This window comes from Falco biarmicus, chromosome 5 (assembly GCF_023638135.1).
Source record: "Falco biarmicus isolate bFalBia1 chromosome 5, bFalBia1.pri, whole genome shotgun sequence".
NCBI classification, from domain to species: Eukaryota; Metazoa; Chordata; class Aves; order Falconiformes; family Falconidae; genus Falco; species Falco biarmicus.
This window is the reverse complement of record NC_079292.1, coordinates 80,965,674-80,991,074: the sequence shown is the minus strand read 5'-3', so window position 1 is coordinate 80,991,074 and position 25,401 is coordinate 80,965,674. Positions and strand designations below refer to the sequence as shown.

Below are 25,401 nucleotides of genomic sequence, written 5' to 3'. Positions count from 1 at the left end.
GTTCTAGGTATTCTACATAATCACAGAGAAATACTGCCACCCTCAAACATGAACAGTTTAGAGGGAGAACAGAAAAACAGAAAGAGAAATACCCAAGATGACAAAAAGCTCAAAACACCATCCAGGCTACCTTTGATCCAGTCCGCTGCATTATGCAAGTTCTGTACTGTAACATATAAACCATTAGTAAAAATCACAAGTGTAACTCTGAATTTTATATTGCCTTTGATTCTAGCAGCTTGACTGGGCACTTACAGGATTATAAAGGTTTTTAATTTTGTTCACATTGTTCTTAGCAAGGAGAGGAATTGAAGATGACACTGAAAACCAGGGTTGGAGGTCAATCTTGTAGATTTCTAAAGCCAGCTGGCCAAGTGTTCTATAGCCATACAGTCATTAAGCCAGATATAATTGTCAAAGGCACCAGTTTGCCAGTCAATTTCTGATGGTAAGTGTTGGATATGGTTAGGGAACACAGTGAATTAGTTCCAGTATTATACCAGCAGGTTATATCTGGTATATATATATCTATATAATATAGGTTTAATCTATTGTTGGTAGAGACATTTGAGTGTCCCGGCACTCAGGAGATGGCCACCTTTTACCCTGCCTGTATTTCTTGAACATTCACAGAACGTATACAAAAGCTAGGCTTGAACACTTCTGAGGAAACTCTAGAAGCCTATGCATTTTAGGTTTTCAATAAATTAGCTGTGAAGCTAATGAAATGCTAATACAATCAACTGAAAAATCAATTTCCCTTGCTGTGCTGTTTTTTCTACTAGCCATTCTTAGTAAAGTCAAATTGTTATTATAAACTACAACTTTCACACAGAATTCTGCCTAGGTCCGTTTAAATTTGTGAAGAGCAAAGGAAAACTGAATCGCCCTCTGTTGCTCATATGCCCTGTGTATGTAAGGACAATTTTATGCAGGAAAGCAAACTTCTGGAGTTTTGGGTTTCTGAAAACATTTAAGGACGTTACTCATAACAGTCTTGTGCAAGACATGTCACAGCAAAACCTAAGTCAGTTAGTTACATGTGCTTACTAGTAACATCAGTCCCTATGCAAGCACTGACAAAGCCAATCAAGGAAACAAATTTCTCTTGTGTACGTAGTAGAACCAAACCACCTTTGGAATAAGGCCAGGCACAACTCCACCACCCATGCCATTCTCTGAGTTAAATTGTAGTTACTTCCTCAGTAATTTTGGTTTCATGGCTCTTTAAAAAAGATCAGGAATTACACAGATATAGTATTTCAAATGAGAATTTTAAATTTACCTTCGTTATCCCTGAATAAAGGAACAACCTGATAACAACTAAAACTTTCCCCATATTAAACTTCTACTAAAACTTCACACTTACACAAATCTAAAAGGAAGGACCGCAAAATAACCAACTTGGTAAGTGCAAAATTGGAATTACAGGGAAAGCATTTTCAGTCTTGGCTATGGCTCTCACAAATTCTCATAAGGAGAACAAAGCTGCATCAAACTCACTCTCCTGACATAGGAAAACAATCTCTAAGAAGAATCCTTCCAAAATTGACAGTGTTTTGGAAATGCAAATACACAGTCTTTGGCTGTACATAAACACAAAACAAACAATGAGAAACCCTAGAGCAGTGAGTAAGTCGAGCCACACAGAACACTCTGCAGAAATCAATTCCCTTCAGTTTTCAACGTCCTTATTCTTATGCTGTTTCCTCTCAACGATTTGCTGGCAGGGCCACATGTCACCTATTTTTTTTTATAGGTGTGCAGAATCCTTACATCTGATGAATAACTCCCTCTGCCCCTTCTAGAAGATGAAGGCGACTCTCTCTAAGCTGAAGTGTTAGAAAAGCCAGGAAGGTATAATAAAAGCAAGAATAGCTATTTATGTCCTTTCAAGATAATATTTAAAGGTTGGGGGTTTTTCTTAAACCATGAGAGGGCAATAAAAGTTGTGTGCAATTCCAGTGTTTTAAATCAATTCCTTTCAAATACAAATTACAAAATATAAGGTAAACATCCATTTAACTCCTTTCTCTGAGCTTCACAGCAGTAAACTGGTTGCTACAAATACTTTTTTTCCTAACTTGAAAAGCCGGAGTACATTCAAGAGAACACTCAGCAGGCCTCATGGTACCAAGACTCAGTCCATTCTTATTTAAGCTATGTATGTGTCTCACTGCTCACCAGCTCTCACTTTCAGCAACTCTCATTGTTCCTCCTTTCCCATGTACTTTAGTACCCTGTCAATAACTGCTAGTTCACCTTCCCACTACCATCCCACTTTCTACCTTATTTTATTCCACCATTTTAGAGACAGGTATTTTTACTTAGGGTATTTGTTAGGCCTCATGATGACAACTGGGAGAGTCTCATACTGTTCAGTGTGCTTCAACACTTATCTAAAAGTTAAACTACTTAAGCAACATTTACTTCATTTTACACACAGAGTTCATATAGAGAAAAATCCAAGTGACATCTGAAAAGCATTAAGAAACTTTAGAGCGCTTGCCATTCAGGCCCTTAATTAACACAACTGGGAGCTTAAGTAATTTCATTGGTTTTGACACTGTTGCTCTAAATTATATGCTGAAAGAAGTTGTGTGAGAAGTCAGAATGTGATTAAGCAGAGGACTGAACCAGGATCTCCCAAGCTAAGAAAGCACAGAATAGAATGTTCAAGTCACTCGTATGACTCAAAACATACTTTATTCAAAGAACAGTATTAATGGACAGGGAAATTATGTTTACAAGAAAATCCAGAGGTAAACAAAAATCTGATTGCTATTGAAATTAAGTCATCATCAAGTTTCATACTTTAGGTTAAGGTTCTGAATAATTATACATCCGTATCATACAGAAATATTAACACAGTAGTTTAATATTTCCATAATAATTGGGTGTACCTGCAGAGCCTGCTCTCATGGTAATGCTTGTATATTCAATAGTTTCTTCACGGATTCCTTATACTGAGACATGTTATCTTCCGTTTCTTCATTTTTAAGTGCAGTTACAGAGTTTCTGTAATTCTTAACCACTTCAGATGCAAGCAGCTCTTCCTCAGTTACGTTACCGTCATTCTCCGAGGCTTTTATTCGAAGTAGTGTATCCAAGGCATTTTTCTGAGAACAGCTGTTTTCCCATATATATTCTTCCATATCTTCCTCAGTCTTCTCGCTCTCCCATATCTCAGTTTTCTGAAAGAAAACATACATAGTCTGGAAAACTGCTCAAGACTGAAACAAAACTACAGTAATATGAAGAAACTTGTCTCCCATACCAATTAACTTTAACAATTACAATCATCGTGGAAGATATTTCCCCTCCTCTAAAGTACAAGGCTTGTAACTCAAGCCTCAGAGTTCAAGAGGTGCCTGTACGCCATACATTTTCTGTGCAGAATGAGTTTCCTCCCTCCCACTTACCAAGTTCTTTAGGTATCTGGCAGATATAACTAGCAAATCAGAATGGGAAAAAAGCTTATAGACTAAACACGATGAATAACAAAAAGCCTTGTAAAAGTAGTCATTTTAAATAACCCTAAATGCTCAAGCTTTGGAAGTAGTGACCTAGCTATTATGCCCCTAGCATATGATTTTGGTATGTTTACATTGGCTGAAAGACACAAAGTGAGACAGCTTATACCAAGTAACCTATGAGAGACAACAATCCTTCACCATTTGGGAAATGTTGTGTGACTCATAAGGAAAAGCACCATCAATTAATCCATTCCCTCTTCCTGCAAAACAAATTGCTCCTCAAAAGAATCTCTATCCATAAGGTGCTAATTTTTACCTAATTAGCGTTGCAGGATTAGATAGGATCAGAAGTTGAACACAGACAGAAGACATCATCCCAGTGCCTGTAAATACTTGGCTTGTGCAGTTGTTTATAAATTTTCTCTTTGAACATTTCCCTGATTCAGCAGGCCTTCCTCTAGCTTCACAGACTGTTTAAGGGATATTTCAAATGTTATAACCTTGTATTTTTATAGATGTAATTTTTATTGTACTCTGGTAAATACATATGCTTTGTAGATATAGTTGTGGTTTTACACACAAACAAACATGCAAATAAATATACAAACTACAATAGATTTATAATTATTTAGTACTTTACTGATGAAAACAATACAGTGTCCTTGTATTATTTCAACTGTGTAAGAATAACAATTTGAAGCATTTTTGGTCTATTTTTGGTGTTTGTTTTTTTTTATTGATTTATTTACAACTGTTGTAGAAATGTCTAAATAAAACTTGTATTTGTCTGGGAGTAAGTTCAAAGAAACTTTATAGTAAAGCATTTATAACATATGGGGGGTTTTGATTTTTTTTTTTTAATCCCTTGCCAGAAAGAGCTCTTCAGTAAATTTTAGCTATGCTATGCAGAATCCAAAAAAAACTGGCAATCATGAGAGGGTTGGGTTTTCTGTTGGTGTTTTTGTTTTGCCTGTTTTGTTTTGTTTGGGGCGGAGGGAGCATGGGTAATATTGTTTTTTCATTTATTTTAAAACATTCTGCCCACTAGTCTAAAAGGTTGCTGCAGTCAAACCACAATATTTAATAACCTTTAATTAAAACCCAAGATTCCCCCCACCCCAATCCCTGTGTGCTTGGGTCCATCTATCTGAATGTAAAAGTACTTTAACAAATGCTGCATCCTACACCCGGTAAATGGAATCTCTTGCCTTTTAAATCTCTGAGTCCAAATGTTTAGTCAGAAACAGTGATTAACACTGCTAAAGGGCTCATATGACTGACATTAAAACCTGGACACAACACAACACAGAAGTAAAAGAACCTCATTCAGTTTCAGGGGCAGGTGGGGTGGGACAAGGATGACAGACCATAACCTTTATTGCTAAAACAGTAGAGGACAAGCAGGTAAAGTATGTTTGAAAAATATGACAATTCACTGTGGACATTTACATAGTTTAAAATTAATGTACGTCATCCTATTTTACATAACTTTTGCTTATCTGTATAATGGCTGTCCAAAACATTTTTTTCCTAAACACCAAAAGAACTCTAAAGAAAAAGCTTCTCTCACAGGGATAGGGTTTCTCAAGTGTAAGGGAATATAGGTTTTGCCCTTGGTCATTCCCTGGATCAAAGCAACATTTAAAGTTCAAACAAAAGATCACTGTGAGGCTTTTAAGCTCATTTAAGTTATAGCAGAGACAAGAAGAACTAATGACAGTTATTACATTTATCTCTTCAGGAAAATTCTTCTCTGCACACATTAACTTACAGGATTTTGGAGATGTATACTGATAAACAGATTAAGATTTCCCTATTTCTTTTGAGCTATACAGAGCAAGATTTTAAGGAGGCCAAAGAAACTGTTAGGTATTTCTTTCTTGGAATCCTTCCCAGCAGAATGGTGTGTCAAAATGGATTTTAAAATGAAATTTTAGTTCTGGGGGTAGAGAGGCAGGAAGGGATTTGACAGAAGGAGGAGACTGCAAAATCCATTACTCAGCACTGCTACAAGAAGCCAGTATCTATCGCTGCAATGTTGGTGGCCGTGCCTCAGAATGAAAAGTTATCCTACTGTACACAGGTCCAGACATACATCACAAACAGGAAACTGAACAGAAACCAGATTTTTGCAAACTGACTGTATTGAGTGAAAAGTAAATACCTTTCCAACCAGTTTTTACTGCGAAAGTGAATCTGTAATTATATATTCATTTGAAAAAGTACCCTAGGTTCACAAGCAGCCACGAAGTCTGAATAGCGAAAACGTTACAAGTGTTGTAGTCTTAGTTTAAAGTGAGAAGAAAACTATGACACAATGAGGGAAACTTCAAAAATGAGGTCTTAATCAAAGATTTTTTTTAGTTGATTATTTTTGTCCCCTGCAAACTTAAAGTAAACACTGCAGTAAGAGTCCTACAAATAACAATAAAATTGTGAAAACCTGAATAAAATTGTGGCAGTGTGTAACATTTTTCTATAATCCCCACTTAGTGAATGATGTAAAAAATCAAAATATTCAAAATATATTTCTTCAATGAATTCACTAAAAACAATTACTTCATTCTATCATACATAAGACACAATCTGAGTATTAACCAGCCTGGCTGAAGATGTACTCTGCTGATAATTCCAACTATTTCTCTTACCAAAGCTTCCAGTAAGAACCGCAAAAAGAAAAAAAAAGCCAACCAAAAACCCAACACCAGAAAACAACTGTTCATACAGTCAAAGGATCTAAACCTATTCCTAAAGAGCCACAGAGGAGTGATTTTTATTTTTTACACTTCCTAAAGCAAATATAAAGAAATATATTTTTTTTGGTGTTAAAAATGAATACGATTTTTTTTCTAAGCAAATCTTTTATGCTACAGTTTAAGCCAGTATTTTGGAACGTTTACAAGCCTTTAGAGCGCTTAATTAAAATGCTAACCCAGTATAAATAGTAAAATAGTACTCTGGCCAGTGAAATTGCTTTTGACATAAATGTCATTAACAAAAAGCTTCAACTTATATTGCACCTTTAAGTATAGAAGAACAGAAAGCATTTCTGGTCACCTGAACAAGCTTTTCACCATTTTTCTTCATTTTTCTGCCAGTTTAACTTTCATAATTTTGCGGTCACAGCAATATGGAAAAGGATTAGATTTGTCAGTTCTCTGGTGTTTCTTTTGGGGAAAACATTTTAACTAAGATTTGTAAGTGGCACACAGAAATCTTCAAGGCAATTAAAAACATCACTCACGTTAGTCAACTTTCTTGTCGGTGGTTTGAACAGTTAAAAAATTAATGCTCTTTAGCAAAGACCAAGTATTTTAGTGGGAGGTTTTTGAAGGAGAAGGCGAGTTTTTTAAGTTGCAAGTCAAACTCTGTATAGCCTGGAATAAATATCCCCATTTATTAGTACTGCACTGAAATTAAAGATACTCTGTGTGGTACAATAATTACAGATTTTCATGTAATAAATGACAGCTATGCTAACATTTTCCAAATTATTTGGTATCTTCAATCCAAAAAGGAGCTGCCAAAACAACAACATACTTACCTCTCTAAATGTATTACACTTTTGAACTTTACTATTTAGTTAGCAACTTAAAAAGAAGTATCAACATAAATTTGTACAGAGGCAAAACATATTTGTATCTGATGAGATTGGATACAAGATTTTTAATTGCTTGGTGATGCAGAATAGGTTAAAATACATTCTTCTGAATAAGCAAAAAGTTATTCTAGGACACAGCAATGGCACAGGGCAGATAAGACTCTAGAGCATAACAGAAAATGAGGAGAAAGACCGGGAAGACTAAACTTTTCCAGTAAGGTACAAATGTAAAACAGAAAAGGAGAACTAGCAGAGAAGAAAGAAGAGACCTTTGCCTCAAAAAATAATATTGGATGCAAAAGATACTCACAAGCTTAATCTCCGACCCTGCAACTAAGAGTCCTTAGCAGTCACCATCATCTAGATTGCCTCTTTCAAAAATGAGGACACTACCTAATTTCTCTGGGCTGAAGCAGCTGCACGTATTTTCTGGAAAATCCAGGCTTCTGCAAAGGTCATTTGTAAGGTATTTACCTAATGCAGTTTGTTTTCTGAATGCCAATCAGGTAAGATTCTGATCTTATCAGGAAAGATAAGTGATATTAAGGGTCCAAATATTTCATGATTTTCTGTTAATTTTGTTAATATCTATGCCCCACAAGATTTCATTTTACTCCAATATTTCGATGTAAAATTAAACAGATGTAAAAATATGTATTTATGCATCAAAAAGGAGCCTTGTTACTCCAGCAACTAGAAACAAAGGGCTTAAAAACAAGGTATTACAAAAAGCATGCCACAGTCTGAAATAGTATAAAGACAATTTTTAATTAAATCTTTTGCTTGAATATTCAACCTTTGTGGTTCCAAGCAAGAGGTACAAAGATATTTAACCTTCGTTCACTACAATACACATTTCCTGTCAGCAAAATTCTTCCCTTTGATTTTAAATGTTTGCATTCAGACCTTCAGAGAAAGTTATTAAATTTAACATCTACTATGCCACTTAGACTTATCTTTTCTGACTCATATTAATGATGAAAACTCTTTCAAGCTGTTAAGATTTTGAGCACTGGTGAGTGCACAATGAAACGCAATACATACTTCAAAACAAAGTATATATTACAACATTCAGAGACCACCCTTACTTCTGCCTCAGTTTGCATTACTTAAACCATATATAATGACATACTGAGAAAGAACACTATTGTATGGAGGGCACAGTCATATCACACTTCATTATTCTAAGATCTCAAAGTCAGGAGATTTACACTAAGCAGTCTTCAGTTATACTAAGTGGTGCCCAGAGCTTTAAATATCTCTCCCAATTACATGCTCTAGCCACTACACTACGGCCCTCCTTTTTCAGCAAAATGAATCCTGAATTTTCTTCTGCCCAGGGAGACAGCTTCAGCAAGACTTAAGCATCTCCCTCCACCTCCCATTTTAAGCCTACAACCCATGTGCCTTAACATCCTGAGTGTCCAAAACATAAAGTATACTTTCAAAATGGAAGTAACCAGAGACCTGTTTGGTTTCAGAATATATATCCTTTCATATATTTTAGGTTGAATTACAAGGTAAACTCTTACTATGACAACTGCAAAATTCTGTAACTAAGTTCTACTGGCACGACCTGAAGTGATGAAAAGTATGCTTACTTGTAACGGCTTAAAACGATTGTAGATGAAAAAAACCACAATACAATTTAAGTGCTAACTGAAGTCCAGAGAAAAGCTATACAACTGACTTCAGGATTACCACCAATGGTGATGTAAAAATATTCCTTCAGCTGCAGGCACACAGACTCCCCACCCCACCAGTGCCTTGCTGTTTAATGTTCTACTTAAAAAGGAATGCAAAAGCAATGTGGGATACTTTCCTCAAATGCATTCAGACCACAGCTTTGGGGTTCACAGATAAGTTTTAGTTAAGCCTCTGTCACTGTCTGTCCATTCTTCAGTTTTTTACTTCTCTCACCTCTCTGCTTCTACTGCCCTGTCCTTTCAAGTACTATTAACATCTAAAGTGCAAGCACAATGTAAGGAGAGGCACCTAGAAGACCTTTTGGCTATTACTGCACATATTTAGTAGCCAATTACCACTTACCCCTACCTCTATATTCCTTCTTCCCTACTGTTATTTTTAAGTCTTGAATCTTTTTTTATCAGACTCCTGAACTACACTACTAGAAAAAGCAAGAGAAAGTTCAAAATTGTGTAAAGCATTAACTCTACTGTTATTCTTAGTATGTCAGATTAGACCTTTTACTTTAAGAAATACACTGGAGAACAGAAAATGCAAAGGACACCTTTTCACTCATCTTTCAAGAACTCAACTGTGTCATACAGAATGACATCCTCCAGTCTCCATCATCTTGCATTTGTGTACATTGAAAATCAAGTGGAATTGGAGCAATTAAAACTGTTGCACCTTTTGTAGTCTTGACTGGTTTAAAACAACTGTAAGTTATTTTCTCATTCTATCTTTTTCGGATTCCTCCCCTTTAGGATGACTTTGAATGTTTTTCCTAATTGGAAAATTAACTTTCTCTTCCACTTGTTTCTCCTTCCTGCTTTCAACTCATAACAGAACTTTACTTTTCAGTGATAAACTATTAATCTGAGCCGTGTGAATAAATGGGTTTATGATAGTTTTAACCACTTGAGGGCAGCAAACTCTTACTCTTTAAAAAACACTTAGTACCACAAAAATGCATTCAGGTTTAGAGAGATGTTACAGCACTGAAGTTCAAGGAAGTTCAGTTCAATTCTTACTAGATGGTGCAAGTCAGGTATCTGCTGAATCCATTCTAAAAGCTAATAAAACACAAATATTTGATTGACAACCTTAAAACTATTAAACAGGAAGTAAAAGATCTCCGAGTATTTTAAAATAAGAGAATAAACGAGCATTCTCAAGTTTTAAAAACTGAATGTTTTAAAGATAACTGAACGAAGAGACCTGACATCTGTCTGCTTTTATCAAAATTAAAGTGCCAAATGCATCAGTCTGGGTTTTTAAAGTACACTTCTTGCTTCTTATGCATCTCTGTTAAATAACAAAGACTAACTAAATCAAATTCTCCATTAGATTTAGGCTGCCTCATTACCCAACCTGTAGTTCAAATAGGTTGAACCAAGACCACAATACGTAGACCCCTAATTAACACTGCTCCCCACTGTTCAAATCTATCTCAAGAAACAGCATACTGTCTTACCAAGCAACTATTATCAGTCCACCAGTATGCTGCCAGTATTCGGAACAGCTTCCCATAACTGTTCTGCTTTACAGTAGTATACCTCATTTGAGCCTGTGATAACAGAGGATGGATCAAGAACCACAGGATGAATTAACGTTTTTCCTCCTCTATCAAAACAAACAAGCAAGGTTTGGTTTTTTTCTGCCAGAAAACAACAAGAACTATAGATTCTCTTTTCCAAAAGCAAGGGTAACATTATCTGCTACAGGAATGCATTCCAGAGGACAAAAGAAAATAATCACATTTCTTTCTTCAGAATAAAGGTGGGGTTTTTTTTTCTTTAAATACAGATCAAATACCAACTGGTAACACTGTACTGTATTTTGGTAAATTCTAACACAATACTGAAAGGTTCTGAGTGCCCTCAGCTTTTGCAGAATTTTGCATGGTCAAGTCCACCAACGACATTTCTACGTGAACATGAGAAGACAGGAAAGACAGTATCGTTTCAAATGTAATACTATTTTAACTACCAATTTGTAGGGGTTATGTAGCCCAAAAGCCTATCCCGTAGTATCCCACTTCTGTAAGTAATCAAATAGCTTCAGCTACTTTCTCCTTTCCCAAGTCATTAATTTAACTTTTCACGCTCCTGCCACCTCTGTCATTTTCTTCACTTCAGCTCTTTATTCTGACTGTCTATCAACAGCTTGACAACTCTTTTCCCCTGTCCCTCCCTCCCACAGTGCGGAAACTCTGCTTCCTCCTCTAACACTCACAAACCCAAACCAAAACATTTATTCATTTACTGCTTCCCCCACTACACACACAAAAAAATTACATAAATTTGTTCCTTCAGTTCCTTCCCTTTTTCTTCATTTCCCCATGCATTCAACAAAAGGGAGCTCTTACACACATGATCATAAAAAACACCTGAACTTCTCTGAAAGCTTCTCTACACCAGGTTCAATCCTCCAACATATCTTCAAAGCCTTTCACAATTTGGCTAGTCTGTCTTCTTGCATGATCCATTCACTGCTAGCAGGTCAGAGTAGATAAAAATGCTAGCCAGTGCATTAACCTAGCAACATGCTTCCCTCACTTTCACCATGGTACCTTTCAGAAATGAGTTTGCCAAGTTTGATCTGGACAACCTTTTATTCATTTATCTAAATGCAAACAAACTCTCTTCCCCACGTTGCAATCCAAGAAAAATCCATTGTTAACCACATATTCAGAGCCTTGAGGCAGAGCTATACCTGTACCAACTGTAGGTAATTCCCCCCCCTCTTTCCTTTATATTTTCTCTGCACACACTTGTTGTGTATTTCAATTGTAACTCCATTACAAAAAGAATTCTTGTAAATTAATTCCACCTGAGCCCTCTAATTGCAATAGCAGTAGAATTACTAAATTGTGGATGCCCTGGGGTTTTATGGATGCCAAGACTAGAAAAGCATACAAGAAAATCTGTAATACAGAGACTGCTGTTGAAACAGCGATAAATTTTGTCTTCTAAGCATGCCTACAAAGAGCCAGAGGAGCCAGAATTACCCTCTTCATGCTCATTCAAGAGTAATGTTCTGCTGAAAATGCATGTCTACACAATGGAGCTTCACAGCTCATAGTTCACTACAAAACCACAAAGAACTGTCATTTTTTTAAAAAGGTTTCATAAACTACTTGGATGCTCTACTTTCTTACAGTTACAAACTAATTACACATCACTGACAATTAAAATATAATTACACTTGAAATTACATTTCCTGATGTATATCTGCATACAATCTTCCCCTTTATATATTCACATGCTTGTGGGTTCACAAAATTCAGTAATGCAGTGATTAACATAAATTAGAGTTATGCCATATTTAGAGAGACAGAAGGCAGAGTTTTCAGGACTGAGGGCAAAATTTACATGTAGCCAGCTTTCCCTTCACTTAGCAAAAGTGGAACACTGCCCTCATTTATTGAATTCCATCATGCACATACATTAGAACACAGTGTGGCACTACTCCATTGGAAAAGTCACCCAATCATTCAGTTAGTTCTGTAAACAGGATTGATGTTACTCTCTACATGGAAGGCCTGTTCCTGCCCATCCCCCTCCAATATTAAAGTTCATACAAATGAAAATAAACCATACATTGTTTGCTTATCGTTTACAAAATACATCCAAACTATCTTTCAGCAAGTTATTAAAAGACATTACCACTGACCATGGGAAAAAACAAACCAATCACAAAACAAAACATACCACAAAATGAAAAAACATGTCTCAGGAGACCATTAATTCTTCATGGAAATCAAAGACAATTACAACTGACTGATGAACTCATCAAATATTAACATGGAAGTTGAAAGGTAATAAAAGGGAAAGAGACTTGTGCATATTCAATACACACTGAACACTCACACAGCAATATCGTATAGCCCTGTCTTCCATCACTAAGTAATGCTAGAGCACAGGACAGATGCAGCATTCACTTGGAATTAATAAAGCAAGCAGTGTCTAGTGCTCTTGTCATTGCTTAATACTGGAAGCTGATCGGTCATTAATTTAAGATCTGTAATGCAATGTAATGCTGTTGGGGAGAAAAATATCCATGTGTACAAAGCACTTGAAATCTAAAGTAAATCTATCTTTTAAGACATATCTGACTTTAATTTGATGCACTCTACAATCACAAAACACCTCCTCCAAGGCAACTTCCAATGAAAGGGAAATACATCTCGCCCTCCTTATGTTTATGTCATCAATGCAATGATCAAAATCAAGAATACTGAAATTCATTAAAATGCTAAATATAGAGATTTAATTTAAATACTAGAGAACAACTGAAAACAGTAACTATGAATTTTGGTAGCTAATCAGCTACTATTTCTTTAAATGACTACATTTATGGAAATACACCGATGATGAAGGCTTTCACTGTCTGTCTCAAACAATATAACTAAAAACATATTACATTTAAACAAAGTTAAGATATCCAAAACATAAGTATGGGGTTTCAACAATAACTTCATTTCAGATTGCTAACTTGTTTTCTGTAAAAACACTTGTAAAATTGTTGAAGGCAATACTTATAACCAACACAATTAACCACAAAAATACAGAAGAGAAGTCTGAAGAATTCACTGTAAAAGAAAGATTTGTGGTCTAAAGATACCTTACTATATTTACAGGACTAAACAATTGTAGTAAATTATCAATAAATTGGAGTAGTATCTCTAATACATTCATCTGGGATATTTCACATGTATAACCATTCACAAAACGACCTACTGGGAAAATTTTCAAATATGCCACATCCTGAATCATTACAGAAAAGTTTACATTACACTTGCTTTGGCAGAAACATTTATCTGAAGAGTTACAGTAACTTTACATATTTTTCAGGACACTAACTCTGACGCAATGAAGCCCTAAAACTAACAGAAGATGGGGAGGATGTTCCTTTCCTGAGCAAAAGGGAGCTCAGAAAAGCAGCCTAAGACCTCACACCATCCATTTTGAGGCAAAATTTGTGAAAGCATTTAAGCAGCAGAATATTTCCAAATTACAGCCATGGTTTACTGGAGCCCAGGAAGAGTACAAGAAAATACAGATTCTAAGTAACATATAAGAGTGTGGAATCAGGCAAAATACTGTACTGTATCTTAGTTTTCACAACTTAAAAGACAGTAACACACACCCCTGCTTTTTTGGAACAGTTTTTTTCTTTAAATGTGGTTATTGTTAAGGATGCATAAGTAACTGATGTTAATCACAGAATACACCATTCCTCTGGATGCACTCAATTCATATTTGAATATTGTGCATAGGAAGCCCAGCATGCTGCCAAACTTAAGGTAGAATCATAAAATCGTCTAAGTAGGAAAAGATCTTTAAGATCAACCAGTCAAACCATTAACCTAGCACTGCCACATTCAGGAATTCTGAGAATGAACGTGTTTTCTGCTAGGCTGAGGGTCAGTTTTGGGCTTGTTGTGAGAAAAAGTATTGGGAAAAAATCTCATTACTAAGGTCAAAAACTAGAGAACTTCTGAAAAGAGGAAAACTCTATATTCAAACAACAGAACAGCACTTGTGAAGTTAAAGAAATGCACTCTAATTTGACTAGGAAATTGAGATTCAAACATAAGCAACTTAGATGAAATCATCAAGAAAAGTGAGGTGGATGAGGAAAAGAATCTAAGATAATTTACTTCAAGCTGCACACAGTCATGGAACTTTCTATAAATTATGAGAGAGCTCATTAGAAACCACACACATGTTAAGGAACACAGGTTATTCACAATTGCTTACCCAAGATTCATGGTACAAAACTGTAAGGAGGTGTATGCCATAATCATAGTTCTGTCTTCTTAGTGGACACCTGAAAATTCATAAACAAAGCTAGTCTTTTTGATATCAAGCCACTGTAATATACTTTTGAACAAAATGTTAAACTCGCCATCAGCATTTTCTGATTTGTAATGTAACGAATCTTAGGAAAATGTGTGTTTGATTCACATGCATTTCTGAATTACACATAATAAAATACATCATCATGAAGGCATGAGTATTAAGAACACAGACGAATGAGCATCTGCAAATCAGCAGGAAAATGTACAAAATGCAAGAATTTACAGATCTTCAGGAAACATTAAAAACTTCTTTGCCCTCTAAGCCAAAACATTAAGTCTGAACTTGCTTAAAACCTAATTTATTTTCTCCCCCAAGACTTGAAGGGAGGAGGATGACTGGTGAAAATAGCCATGAAATAGCAGTTCAGAACAGGAGAGCTAGCCAATGATTTCAGAAGAAAAGTTTAAGTCAATGTAGCTGTAAGTCAGAACAGGATCACCAGTAAGATTTGTTGGGATAAGACACAGTCCTGCAAAACCAGTTCTTTTTCTTAAAACTAGTCATGAAAACCTTCTGCTGAGAATTTAATGGCATTAATCTCTTCCTCATGCTGATCAACCACACCTTCCTGTCTCTTTCTCCCACTCACCTCTTCCTGCAGGCTCCTTCACCCTGCTTCCTGATGTGGAACAAACTGAATCGTGCAAGACTACATCTGAGACACTAAAAAAATCACTCATCTGAATGCCTATGAACTATGGCTGTTCTACAAATAAACTTTAAAAAGGACTCAAGCTTTTGACTTTTATTTCTTGCATAGTCAAAGAGTCTCATTTTAAAACTAATCAAAATACCAGCCTGGAAAAATCCCATATTAAAGAAATGGATACTCCAAGAAATGGATACTCCTCAGAGCTTGGGCCTTAGAATTTACTAAAAATAAAGTTAAATACCAAGAGGCACATTTAAGAGTTTCTTCTGCAACACAGCATAAGACCATTCACAGATGCTCTAGAGGGTAAGCTCCTTTCAGCTATCCTAATGCTTCAGCCAAAAAGTCCTGCTAGGGAAATTAAACTATTGATAGCACAAGTGGTCCCAGTAAACTACACAGATTTCCCAGTCTAATCGAAAAAGATATGCACGATTTTATTAATTCTGTATTTATTTTATGTAAAATAAACCAGTACATCATATGAAAGAACAGGAAATTTAAGAGGGGAAAAATAATTCTAATGAAAACATGTGAACAGAAAAGACTGGCAATAATGTTTTTCCTACTGCTGAAAGCAGCTGTGAATTAAAATTTATCATGAATCGAGGAATACGTAAGTATTCTCTTAAAACATTTCAGAATCCAACACAGAAAACAGGTTTCTCCAATGCAGTCTTCTGAACATAACTATAAATAAATACAGTGATTTGTTTATATCTAGAAAATCAAAACACTGAGAAATGTCTGCTTACCAATGCCATTTTTCTTCCCTGAAACTCTTCAGAACATTCTTAAAACTAACAGAACCCATGGGTTCTGTTGGGAAACATGAGAACTACTTTAAAATAACATTTGAGACTTCTAAATACAGAGCTTCAATAATCAACAATATTTAACAGGTATTAGGTTTTTGACCTTATATGTTTTGTCCATTACAATTTTAACAGTTAATAACAGGAGTACTGGTATTCTTAAGTCATATTTTAGCCTTAACAATATAGTAAGTCACCAAGGCAATAACTGATATTACTGGAAGGCACCCAGCCATCTTGTAACTGTACCTGTCTGTTGTAATTGTGAGTGTATCTGTATCCTTACAGTACCGCTCTCCTACAAGTTTAATGAGCTTCTTCTTGGCATGGTCATCCAAATTCAGGTTAGAAAGTTTTACCTTCAAGTACAAGAGAAAACACCTTTAATTACTGGTATAAATCCAATCTCTACACCCTGCAAATATTTAAAGATAGTTACATCCACCTTTTATCAAGTATTAAAAGGATAGCTATTAAGCTAGTAACATTACAACCTCAGTTCTAACATGCTGTAATATACTTAAGGAAATCCACTGCTTTTTATTCAGACATTCAGTATACCATTCCCCTCTCATTTCCTTGCAACATGTCATACTTGCACACGTTTTGTCGAGAAAGCCAAGTATTTGGGGTTTTGAAACAAAGGTTGTTTACAAAAATACTACTTACTCTTAAAATCACCACTCTTGCTTTGGGATTACGAATAGATGTCCCTGAAGAAACATAATCTACCGTTTCAATTTCAATAGGAAAATGCTGTTCACATTTCTCATCACTGTCCAAAGCACTCGGCCATTCAGTGCAGAAATCTGTATAATAAAGAGAAAACATTCAAAGTAGTATCTGTTGTTTTGTTGGTTTTTTTTTTTCAAATTTATTGCAATATATATTTTTTAAAGTACAATTTATAGAAACCATCCTCATTTAGATAACAGCAGGATCTCTACTAGACTTGCTACATATTTCAATGTGTTTCTTTGTACTGGGTTCCCCAAAAACAGGATACAGTACTCCAGATGCCATCTCACAACTTCCAAGTAGAATCACTGAATGGTTTGGGTTGGAAGGGACCTTCAAAGATCAGCTACTCCAAACACCACGTCAGGGACAGGGACATCCTTCACTAGATCAAACTGCTCAAAGCCCCATCCAACCTGACCTTGAATACTTTCATGATGGGGCATCCACAGCTTCTCTGGGGCAAGCTCTTCCAGTGTCTCACCACCCTCATCGCAAAAAACTTATTCCTTGTGTTCAATCTAAGTATCTACCCTCTTTCAGTTTGAAACCATTGCCCCTTGACCTGTCACTACAGGCCTTGGTAAAAAAGTCTCTCCTCGTCCTTCCAATAAGCCCTCTTTATATACTGAAAGGCAACAGTAAGATGTCCCGGAAGCCTTCTCTTCTCCAAGCTAAACAACCTCAATTTTCCCAGCCTTTCTTCACAACCAGAGGGCTGGAACACCTCTCCTATCTGTGTAGTTCTCATGTGACAGGTCCACATCTTTCTTGTACTGGGGACCCCAGAAATGGATGCAATACACAATAGAGAGAAAATAATTAACTTCCTGAATGTGGTTGCTAAACTCGTTAATGCAACCCAGTGTGCAGGTAGCCTTCCTTGCCACAAGGGCACACTGCTGACTTATGTTCAACTTTCAAATGCCCACCAGGCTCCACGTGGCCTTTTCTGCAAAGCTTCTTCCTAGCCGTTTGCCCCCCTGCCACACGCATGCTTGTACTACTGCATGGGTTATTCCATCCCAGATGCACGACTTTGCAGTTGCCTTTTTTTAACTTCATGAGGGTCCTTGCAGCAGATTTTTTCCCCTGCCCTCTGAATGGCAGTTCTGCTCTCCAGTGTATCACTTGTTCCCCCCCAGTTCAATATAATCTGAAGACTTGCTGAGGTTGTGCTCTCTACCATTATCCAGGCTGTTATAAAGCACGTGTTCACATGCTTGGAAATGTCTTCCAGGAAGGTTTGCTTCAGAATCTTCCAGAGAATGCCTGTGAGGCTGACTGACCTGCAGTTCCCTGCATCTTCTTTTTTGCCCTTCTTGAAGATGGTCAGGCAAAAATTTCCTGTTCCTCCTGCATAGTCTTAACCTGCTTCGACCTACTGTGTACTTTCTTTTTGCATCTCTGGTCACTCAGGAGTTCCCTGCACACCCATGCTGTCCTTCTGCCACACCTGTTCAACTTTCTGCACACTGCAATGGATCATTCTTGCTCTTTTGAGGAGGTTGAATTTAAACATCCACCAGCTCTCACAGGCCACTTCACTCCTTAGGAGACTCCCCCATGAGATCTGCCAAGCAGATTCCTGAAAAAACCAAAACCACTCTCCTAAAGTCCAGACTGCAGTTCCACTGTCTGTCTCGCTCACTTCTCTCAAGATATTAAAACACCAGTTTCATCACCACTGTTACCAAGGATGCCGCTAACCTTCACATACTTGACCAACTCTTCCTTGTTTCTGAACAACAAATCCAACAGAGAAAGTCCTCTAGTCAACTCATCAATCATCTGCATTGAGAAATTGCCTTCCTCATTTCTCTGAAGATCTTAAACGCCACAATCTTTTCATAACCAAGGCTGCTGGCAAACTTGACATCTCCAACCAGTCCTTCCACACTTGCGAGTAACAGGCGCAACATAGCACCTTCCTACAGACAGTCTGTACAACATTTCCATCAAGAAATTACCTGCAACACACTCCAGAAATCTCCTAAATTGCTTCCATCACATCCTGCTATGCTTCCAATAGATGTTGAGATAACTGCAGTCCCCATGAAAACCAAAGCTTGCAGTTGTGAGGCTTTTTTGAGCTGTTCATCCACTTCCCCTTCTCAAATATGCAGTCTGTGGCAGATGCCCACAAAAAGATCCTTTTTGGCTTTTCCTCTGATCCCAGCTCTCAAGTTCTTAACCAGCTTGCTACACATCTCATTGCAAAGCTCTGTATCTGAGCTCTTCTTCTGGCTACAGGTCAGCTCCTCCACAACATCCTTGCCTGTACCTCAATCATATAAGCTTTCAATCTGCATGTCTGCGACTCCTCAGACTTTGAAATTCCTCCTGTTTCCCATGTTGCATGCATTTGTATACAGGCAACTCAACACAGGCCTCTTATCAGGCAGGTTGAGGGGAGACCTTAATACCCTCTACAACTACCCCAGACTGTAACAAAGTGGGTGTTGATCTCTGTTCCCAAGTAGCAAGTGATTAGGAGGAAAGGAAACGGCCTCAAGTTGCACCAGGGGAGGTTTAGATAGAATATTAGGAAAAGTTTCTTCACCAAAAGGGTTGTCAAGCACTGCAACAGGCTGCCCAGAGAAGTGGTTGAGTCACCATCCCTGGAGGTAGGTATTCAAAAGATGTGTAAATGCGGCGCTTAGGGACATGATTTAGTGGTGAACTTAGTGTTAGGTTAACTGCTGGACTTGATGATCTTAAGAGTCTTTTCCAACCTAAAAGATTCTATAATTCCATTTCCTCCCTGACTCCTTCTGCCTCCACTCTTTGATGGCTAACCTCTAGGTTCTCCTTATTTGCTTGCTGTGTCTCCCCAGCAGACCTTGCTCTCACAGGTTTCATTTATTAATAGCATTTTACTGATTGAACCCTGGTTTAATCACAGATAATCTTCTGAGAACTGAGTCACATTCATCACTCATCTTCCTTAAGATGCTAAACTATAAATTCTCCAGTATAAGCAGAGCCTAATTGAAAGGTAAAAGTCTTACTGGTGTGCTGAAAATCCCCCAAGACATATCAGCCTACCACCCGTACGACACTAGCAGCAGTAAGAAAGCATACAATACTAGCCAAAGCCTGACAAATAACCAGCTTCACAGGTGGACTGTGCCTCACCTTCTACTTCATCACACAGATACATTGTGCATTGTCTTAAAACTTCAAGAGAGATGTTTTATTTAAAAACAGAAAAAAGAAAAAACCCAACAAAAGAGAATAACCCCCCCTCACCTTTAAGAGCTGCACAGTGTTTCTTAATTGCAGGAGGAGTAAGATGCAAAAAATTGGGAATCTGAAACAGACACATTAAGAGTTACCAAAATAATAGCTTTCTGTCTGTTCATAAATAAAAGGGAATTACTGAAAACTGACTACATTTTTAACATTTGTTAAGGTAGTACAATACGCTTAATAAAATATTAAGATAAGAAGACTCTTCTCAAGTCTGATTTAGCAAAAGACTTAAGTTAGCCCCATTACAAAAGTCATAGTCATGACAATTCTAAAAACATCTCCTGCTTTGGTTCATTTGTTACTTATATTTGTATTTGTTACCATTTCATGGAGTATTACCCTATTTAATAATAGAAAACTGTATCCAATACAAATATTCCAATCAAAGCAGTGCAGCCTTAGTGAATAATGACTTTTAAAGTTACCACACACCAATGGCACGTGTCTTACCTTCATAAGTTCTAAGTTGCCTTCCTTTGGTGGAGGTACTCCTCCCTTCACTGGGTAACCCATTCGAACTGGGAGAGGCACAGAGGCAGGTTTAAACACTGCTGCTGTCGGATAAACACTGCTCCAGTCCTGATCAACAGCCATCCTCTCAGTTCTGGGAGGTATACCCTAATAAATTGAAAAGTATAAAAAGTTTGATGGAAGATACACTGTTTGGTGAGACAAAGCAGGAGCAAAACACACAACAGTTATTTCAGGAATAAATTCTCACAGCTAGAAATTTCCAGACACCTTTACATTGAAAGTTAGTGCTCTTTTGTAATGGAATTTTTAAAAGATAGCCTCTCAAACTCAGGTTACAGGCCTTTCCCAATCTTCAACTGCATTTTATTTCAGAAATGCTTAGAAAGAACTCACCATTTCCTGCATTATGATAGATCAGCGGGGGGAGGGGGGGGCAGAGGGAAGAATCAAACTAGTATTTAATTGCAAATTCTGTTTCCTAAAGTGCCTAAATGAGTTTTAAAATTCTGGAATTCTGAAAGTCTGAACAAGTTAATATTAAAAAAAATATTAATAACTCCAAAATTACTTGCTGTAAAAATCCCAGTACAGGAATGATGCATTGCTACATTGCAGAAATAGCTTATATCCTCCATAATAACTGACCAAGATTTCAGTCAAATGCTCTTTCAAAAAAATAATCAAATCACTGTTTTTTTCCCAAAAAACCTTAGTTTTTACTTTATAATGGTAAAAAACAAATATACGCAGTCAGTTGGTCTCACTGCTTTGGTATATCATTATATCACCAGTTAACAGTGGAAGTTAAACAAAAATGTAATACATGCCAGGTCCACTTTTACTATTTGCCTTTAAAAATCGTAACATCTGATGTACTGCTTTTGAAATTTATGTGTGGGATAAATAAGAAAATACTCGGTGATTAAATGTTCAGGTATCACTTTAAATTCCACTGTGCATGAACAATTTCACTTACGCACAATATCACAGCTTTTTATTATGCCAGAAAGAAATCACTACAGATCCTGTAAACTCATACTGAAAACAACATTAAAATGTCTATCTGTTTTTTAAATGAACTTTACATTACTTTTAAGACCTGCAATACACAGTGTCAATACAAGCTAACTGTTAGCTTGTTATCGTTAATGCTTTTGCCTTTTTGAGAACACAGACTGAAAACATCTGGGAGACTGAAAAAAGTTAGGTCTGGGTTCTAGAATAGTTACAGTGAAATGTTTCACCAGGTTTTGACTGCAGAAGGGGTTCCTGTACAAAATGTTAAGCCATATAACTTAGAAAACTTTTTCAAACACCTAAGTTAACCACAAATAATTTCAGTACTTACTGATCTTACAAACTGTTGTGTCCTGCCTCTTCTCCTTGTGGAAGCTGAAAGAAAAAAAAAAAAAAAAAATCAGTAAAAACTATTATATGGGTTGTGGGGGGAAGCAGCAAAATTTTGTGTTTTTTTTTCTTTCATAAACACAATATACACTAATACTTCCCAGTCTTTACATGGAAGAAGGGGAAGATCAGATACTCATACTGCAGATTGCTTGCTTATTTTTTGGAATTTAAGATTAAAAAAAGCTTGGAAGCCATTCCGTCTGGGTCTATCCTAGAAACATGTTAACAATAATTTAGTGGTTACATGCCTAAATGCATTTTGCTAGCATCATTTATTCCAGCTTGATGCAGGAGAAAAGAAAAAACGAGATGGGAGAAAGTACACTTTTGCTTTCATAACTGTGCTTCCTTTCCTCCTTCCCACATGGCTGTTGTCACAAATCACTTTCTACCAGCAGCACAAGACAGCTAAATCTAACAATTCACTATTACCAAAAGGAGAATCCCATGGTTCCATCCCTTCCTTCTGACAGCTCATCTTCACACCCTCTTCCGTGCCACTCAAGCTCATCTAACATCTGTCTAAAGAGTTAAGCACATCAAACTGTTTTTCTTCTTGAGCTGGGGAACAAACCAATGGGTTTGTTTTCTGCCATTTTACCATGTTCATCTGGCTTATTGAGCAGTCCCAGACAAGATGCACCACAGTGAAAGAGTTTACTCCCTTCCAGCAGGCCTGAGACACCATTTGGCTCAAATTTTTAGCCACCTAACTTCAGTTGGAGCTGTGATGAGAGACTCGTGGGGATGCATGAAGATAGCAATTACCGCTTGATTTTCAATCTAAAGTGAGATCTTCATTTTCTTGGTTTTGTTTCCTCCTCCTCCTCCTCAAAGTTTAAATACTTTCAAGCCACCCTGTCTCCCTCCTCAAACTCTAAATACTTTCAAGCCACGCTCTGTCTCCAATAAACAACATCAAAACAACACGGCCTTTATAAAAGTCAGATAAATGAAAGTGAATACAGTAACATTTATTTTCAAGCATCTAGTTTGAGCTTGGGTGCTTTTTTGCTTGCTTTTAATTGTTGCCATAATACAATACAGAATATAATTAGCAAAAAAACACTGAATGGGATTTAAGAGTGAAGTTGGGTTCTTTCTGCCTCATTAATTTGTCTTACAACCCTACCCCACATAAGCCTTGGAAAAATTATGTATTTTGCAGTTCTTCTGTTTTCTTTATCCAAACTCTGTTCTTCCTCTTCTTGCTACATAAAAATTCAAAGTGAACAATGCATATGGGGCTCTGCAACAACTAATACACAGCATTCTTTTATCCCTTAATTTGCCATTTTTGTGGTGCTTTCAGACACACTTCAGTCATACCAATCCTATTAAATTTGTTACAAACATCTACAATTCCAGGTCAGGAAACCTTTTACTCCTGCAGTGCCAGGGGCTCCAACATCAGACATCACTTAAAGGCCTTTTCAGCAACCCAGCCTGCTCCTGAGCCTGCAGATGACAAACGCCAACCCTGCCTTCAGAAAAACATCGGTACAACCCTGCCCAACCGTTTCCATTTGCACTCAGAACACCCTGAACAGCTCTGCTTGAGGCCAGACACGACGGCAAATGCTTAACCTGCCTCAAACGATGAAACTCTGACTCGTAATACCTAAAACCAGGCGATGCACTGCAGGTCCACCGTATCGCTGTAATCCTAAATATTCTGTCTAGCAAACACCCGTTTGTTCACTTCTTTCTTCAGACTACTCACAGTATTTGTGCTGCCTTTACCACCGCAAAAGTAAAGAAAAAAATCTGTAACCTTTACCACAAAATTTAAAAATGCAAACAAACCAAAAGCTCTTCAGCAAATACTTGCAAAGAAATCCGACTTTTTCAAGGCCGTCTGCAGCCGGGAAGGATGTAGGGCCACGGGCCTCAGCTCCCCGCCCGCCCTCAGCGCCCCGCCAGCCCGAGCCCCCCGCCCCCGGACGGCTGCACCCCTGCCGCCGCCACAGTCGGCCGGGCCGCTCTCACCTTCCCTCTGCTGGCCTTCCCCGCTGCTCACCGCAGGCACGGAGGAATAAGGCGCCGCCCCGAAGGCAGGTGCGAGCGGAGCCCTTCCGCAGCGCCGGCCCAGCGCGGCCCAATAACCCGCCCCGAGCCGCGCCGCCCCGCTAACGGGCGCCATCTTCCAGCCCTGCCGCGCGCAGTCTCCCCCCACGACCCGCCCCCCGGCAGGACGGCAGCCGGCTCGGGCCAAGCCAGGCGGGAAGTCGAATCGCAGCAGCTCCCCGCCCTCGAGGAGGAGGGGAGCGGGGAGGCGCGGCGCGGCACGGCGCGGCGCGGCGCGGAGCTGACTGGCGCGCCCGGGGCGGGGCGGAACCGCAGCCGGAAAGCCACCGCCCTCAGAGCGGGGCGGGGAGGGGCGGGGGGCCGTGCGGGGATCGCGCTGGGCCCGCCGGTTTGGTGTCCGTACCTGCTGCCGGGCCTGCCCAGGGCTGCGGGGTTGGGGGGGGCGTTTCTGCGGGTGGCTTTTTCCCCGGCCACTTTCTGCCCCTCACAAGTAGCTGTACAATTTTTCCGTGTGCTCTTTGTACCCCGGGAAGAGGGGCAGGCTGTTTCAGCGACCCTTGTAAGCAAAGCTCTGTGGATTTCTTCAGCAAAACGCAAATGGCTTCAGCTTTGTCATATGGAGCTGAAATGATCATGCTGTCATGTGTATAAATCTTGACTAGGCAGCGCTGCTTTTCTTAAAATTTCAGCTTTTTTCTGCTTCTCAGAACCTGTTAGGTGCAGCACTTAGGTTTTTGGATAGGTACTTCTATCCCTGGCAGCTCGCAAGAGTAGCTGGTTTTAATCTATTTGTTTCAAATTACAATATACCTGTTATATATTTTACCCTTTCATTATTAATACAGCATTCCTCAATGATTTCATGCATTGTAACACAATTGGTCAGAATGCATGCTTTTGAATTGTGGATAGCGCTTAATTCCTAGTGCTAATTACAATATAAACCTTTCAGTTACAGTTTTCCACAAGACTGTTGTTAATTTTACAAATTTTGAATTACAGAATGTCCATCCCATTGTTAATGGTGGAAAAAGGCTGAAACAAGATGTGTTTAGATTCTCAATAGCAGTGTCTGATAATTTTGTCAAACTTAAAAATTCACACAGACGCGGGTACCACTAGGCAGGCTTTAACCACAACTCAGAGCTGGGCCACCACCTCAGTGAGTGGCAGAGAACAAAGGGATGCAGCACAGTTTATATACACTTACCAAATCATTAGTCAATGTCCCAAGTTTTTTAGAAGTTTCCTTTGGTCTTTGTCAGTTCTGCAAATCCATCACCTGACTGTCCCAGTTGATTCATCTATTCGGTTCAAGTCTCTGCCTTGTTTCCAGCCTCCTCCTCCTCAGATCATGATCCTCTTTCTGCCTGCTTTAACTCACAAAATCCTTCAAGCA

General features: G+C 38.1%; 1 protein-coding gene across 1 annotated transcript; it reads right to left on the bottom strand.

Annotated features, from left to right (window-relative positions):
- Positions 1-2,687: 2,687 nt before the first annotated feature.
- Positions 2,688-24,150, bottom strand: MRPS35 (mitochondrial ribosomal protein S35). Its single transcript, XM_056340599.1, has 8 exons — positions 23,964-24,150; positions 21,913-21,956; positions 20,541-20,708; positions 20,088-20,148; positions 16,767-16,906; positions 16,347-16,456; positions 14,529-14,598; positions 2,688-3,194 (listed from the first exon to the last, which is right to left on the bottom strand). The coding sequence occupies exons 1-8, from the start codon at positions 24,115-24,117 to the stop codon at positions 2,919-2,921; spliced, it is 1,023 nt and encodes a 340-aa protein (XP_056196574.1). The 5' UTR covers positions 24,118-24,150; the 3' UTR covers positions 2,688-2,918.
- Positions 24,151-25,401: the final 1,251 nt, after the last annotated feature.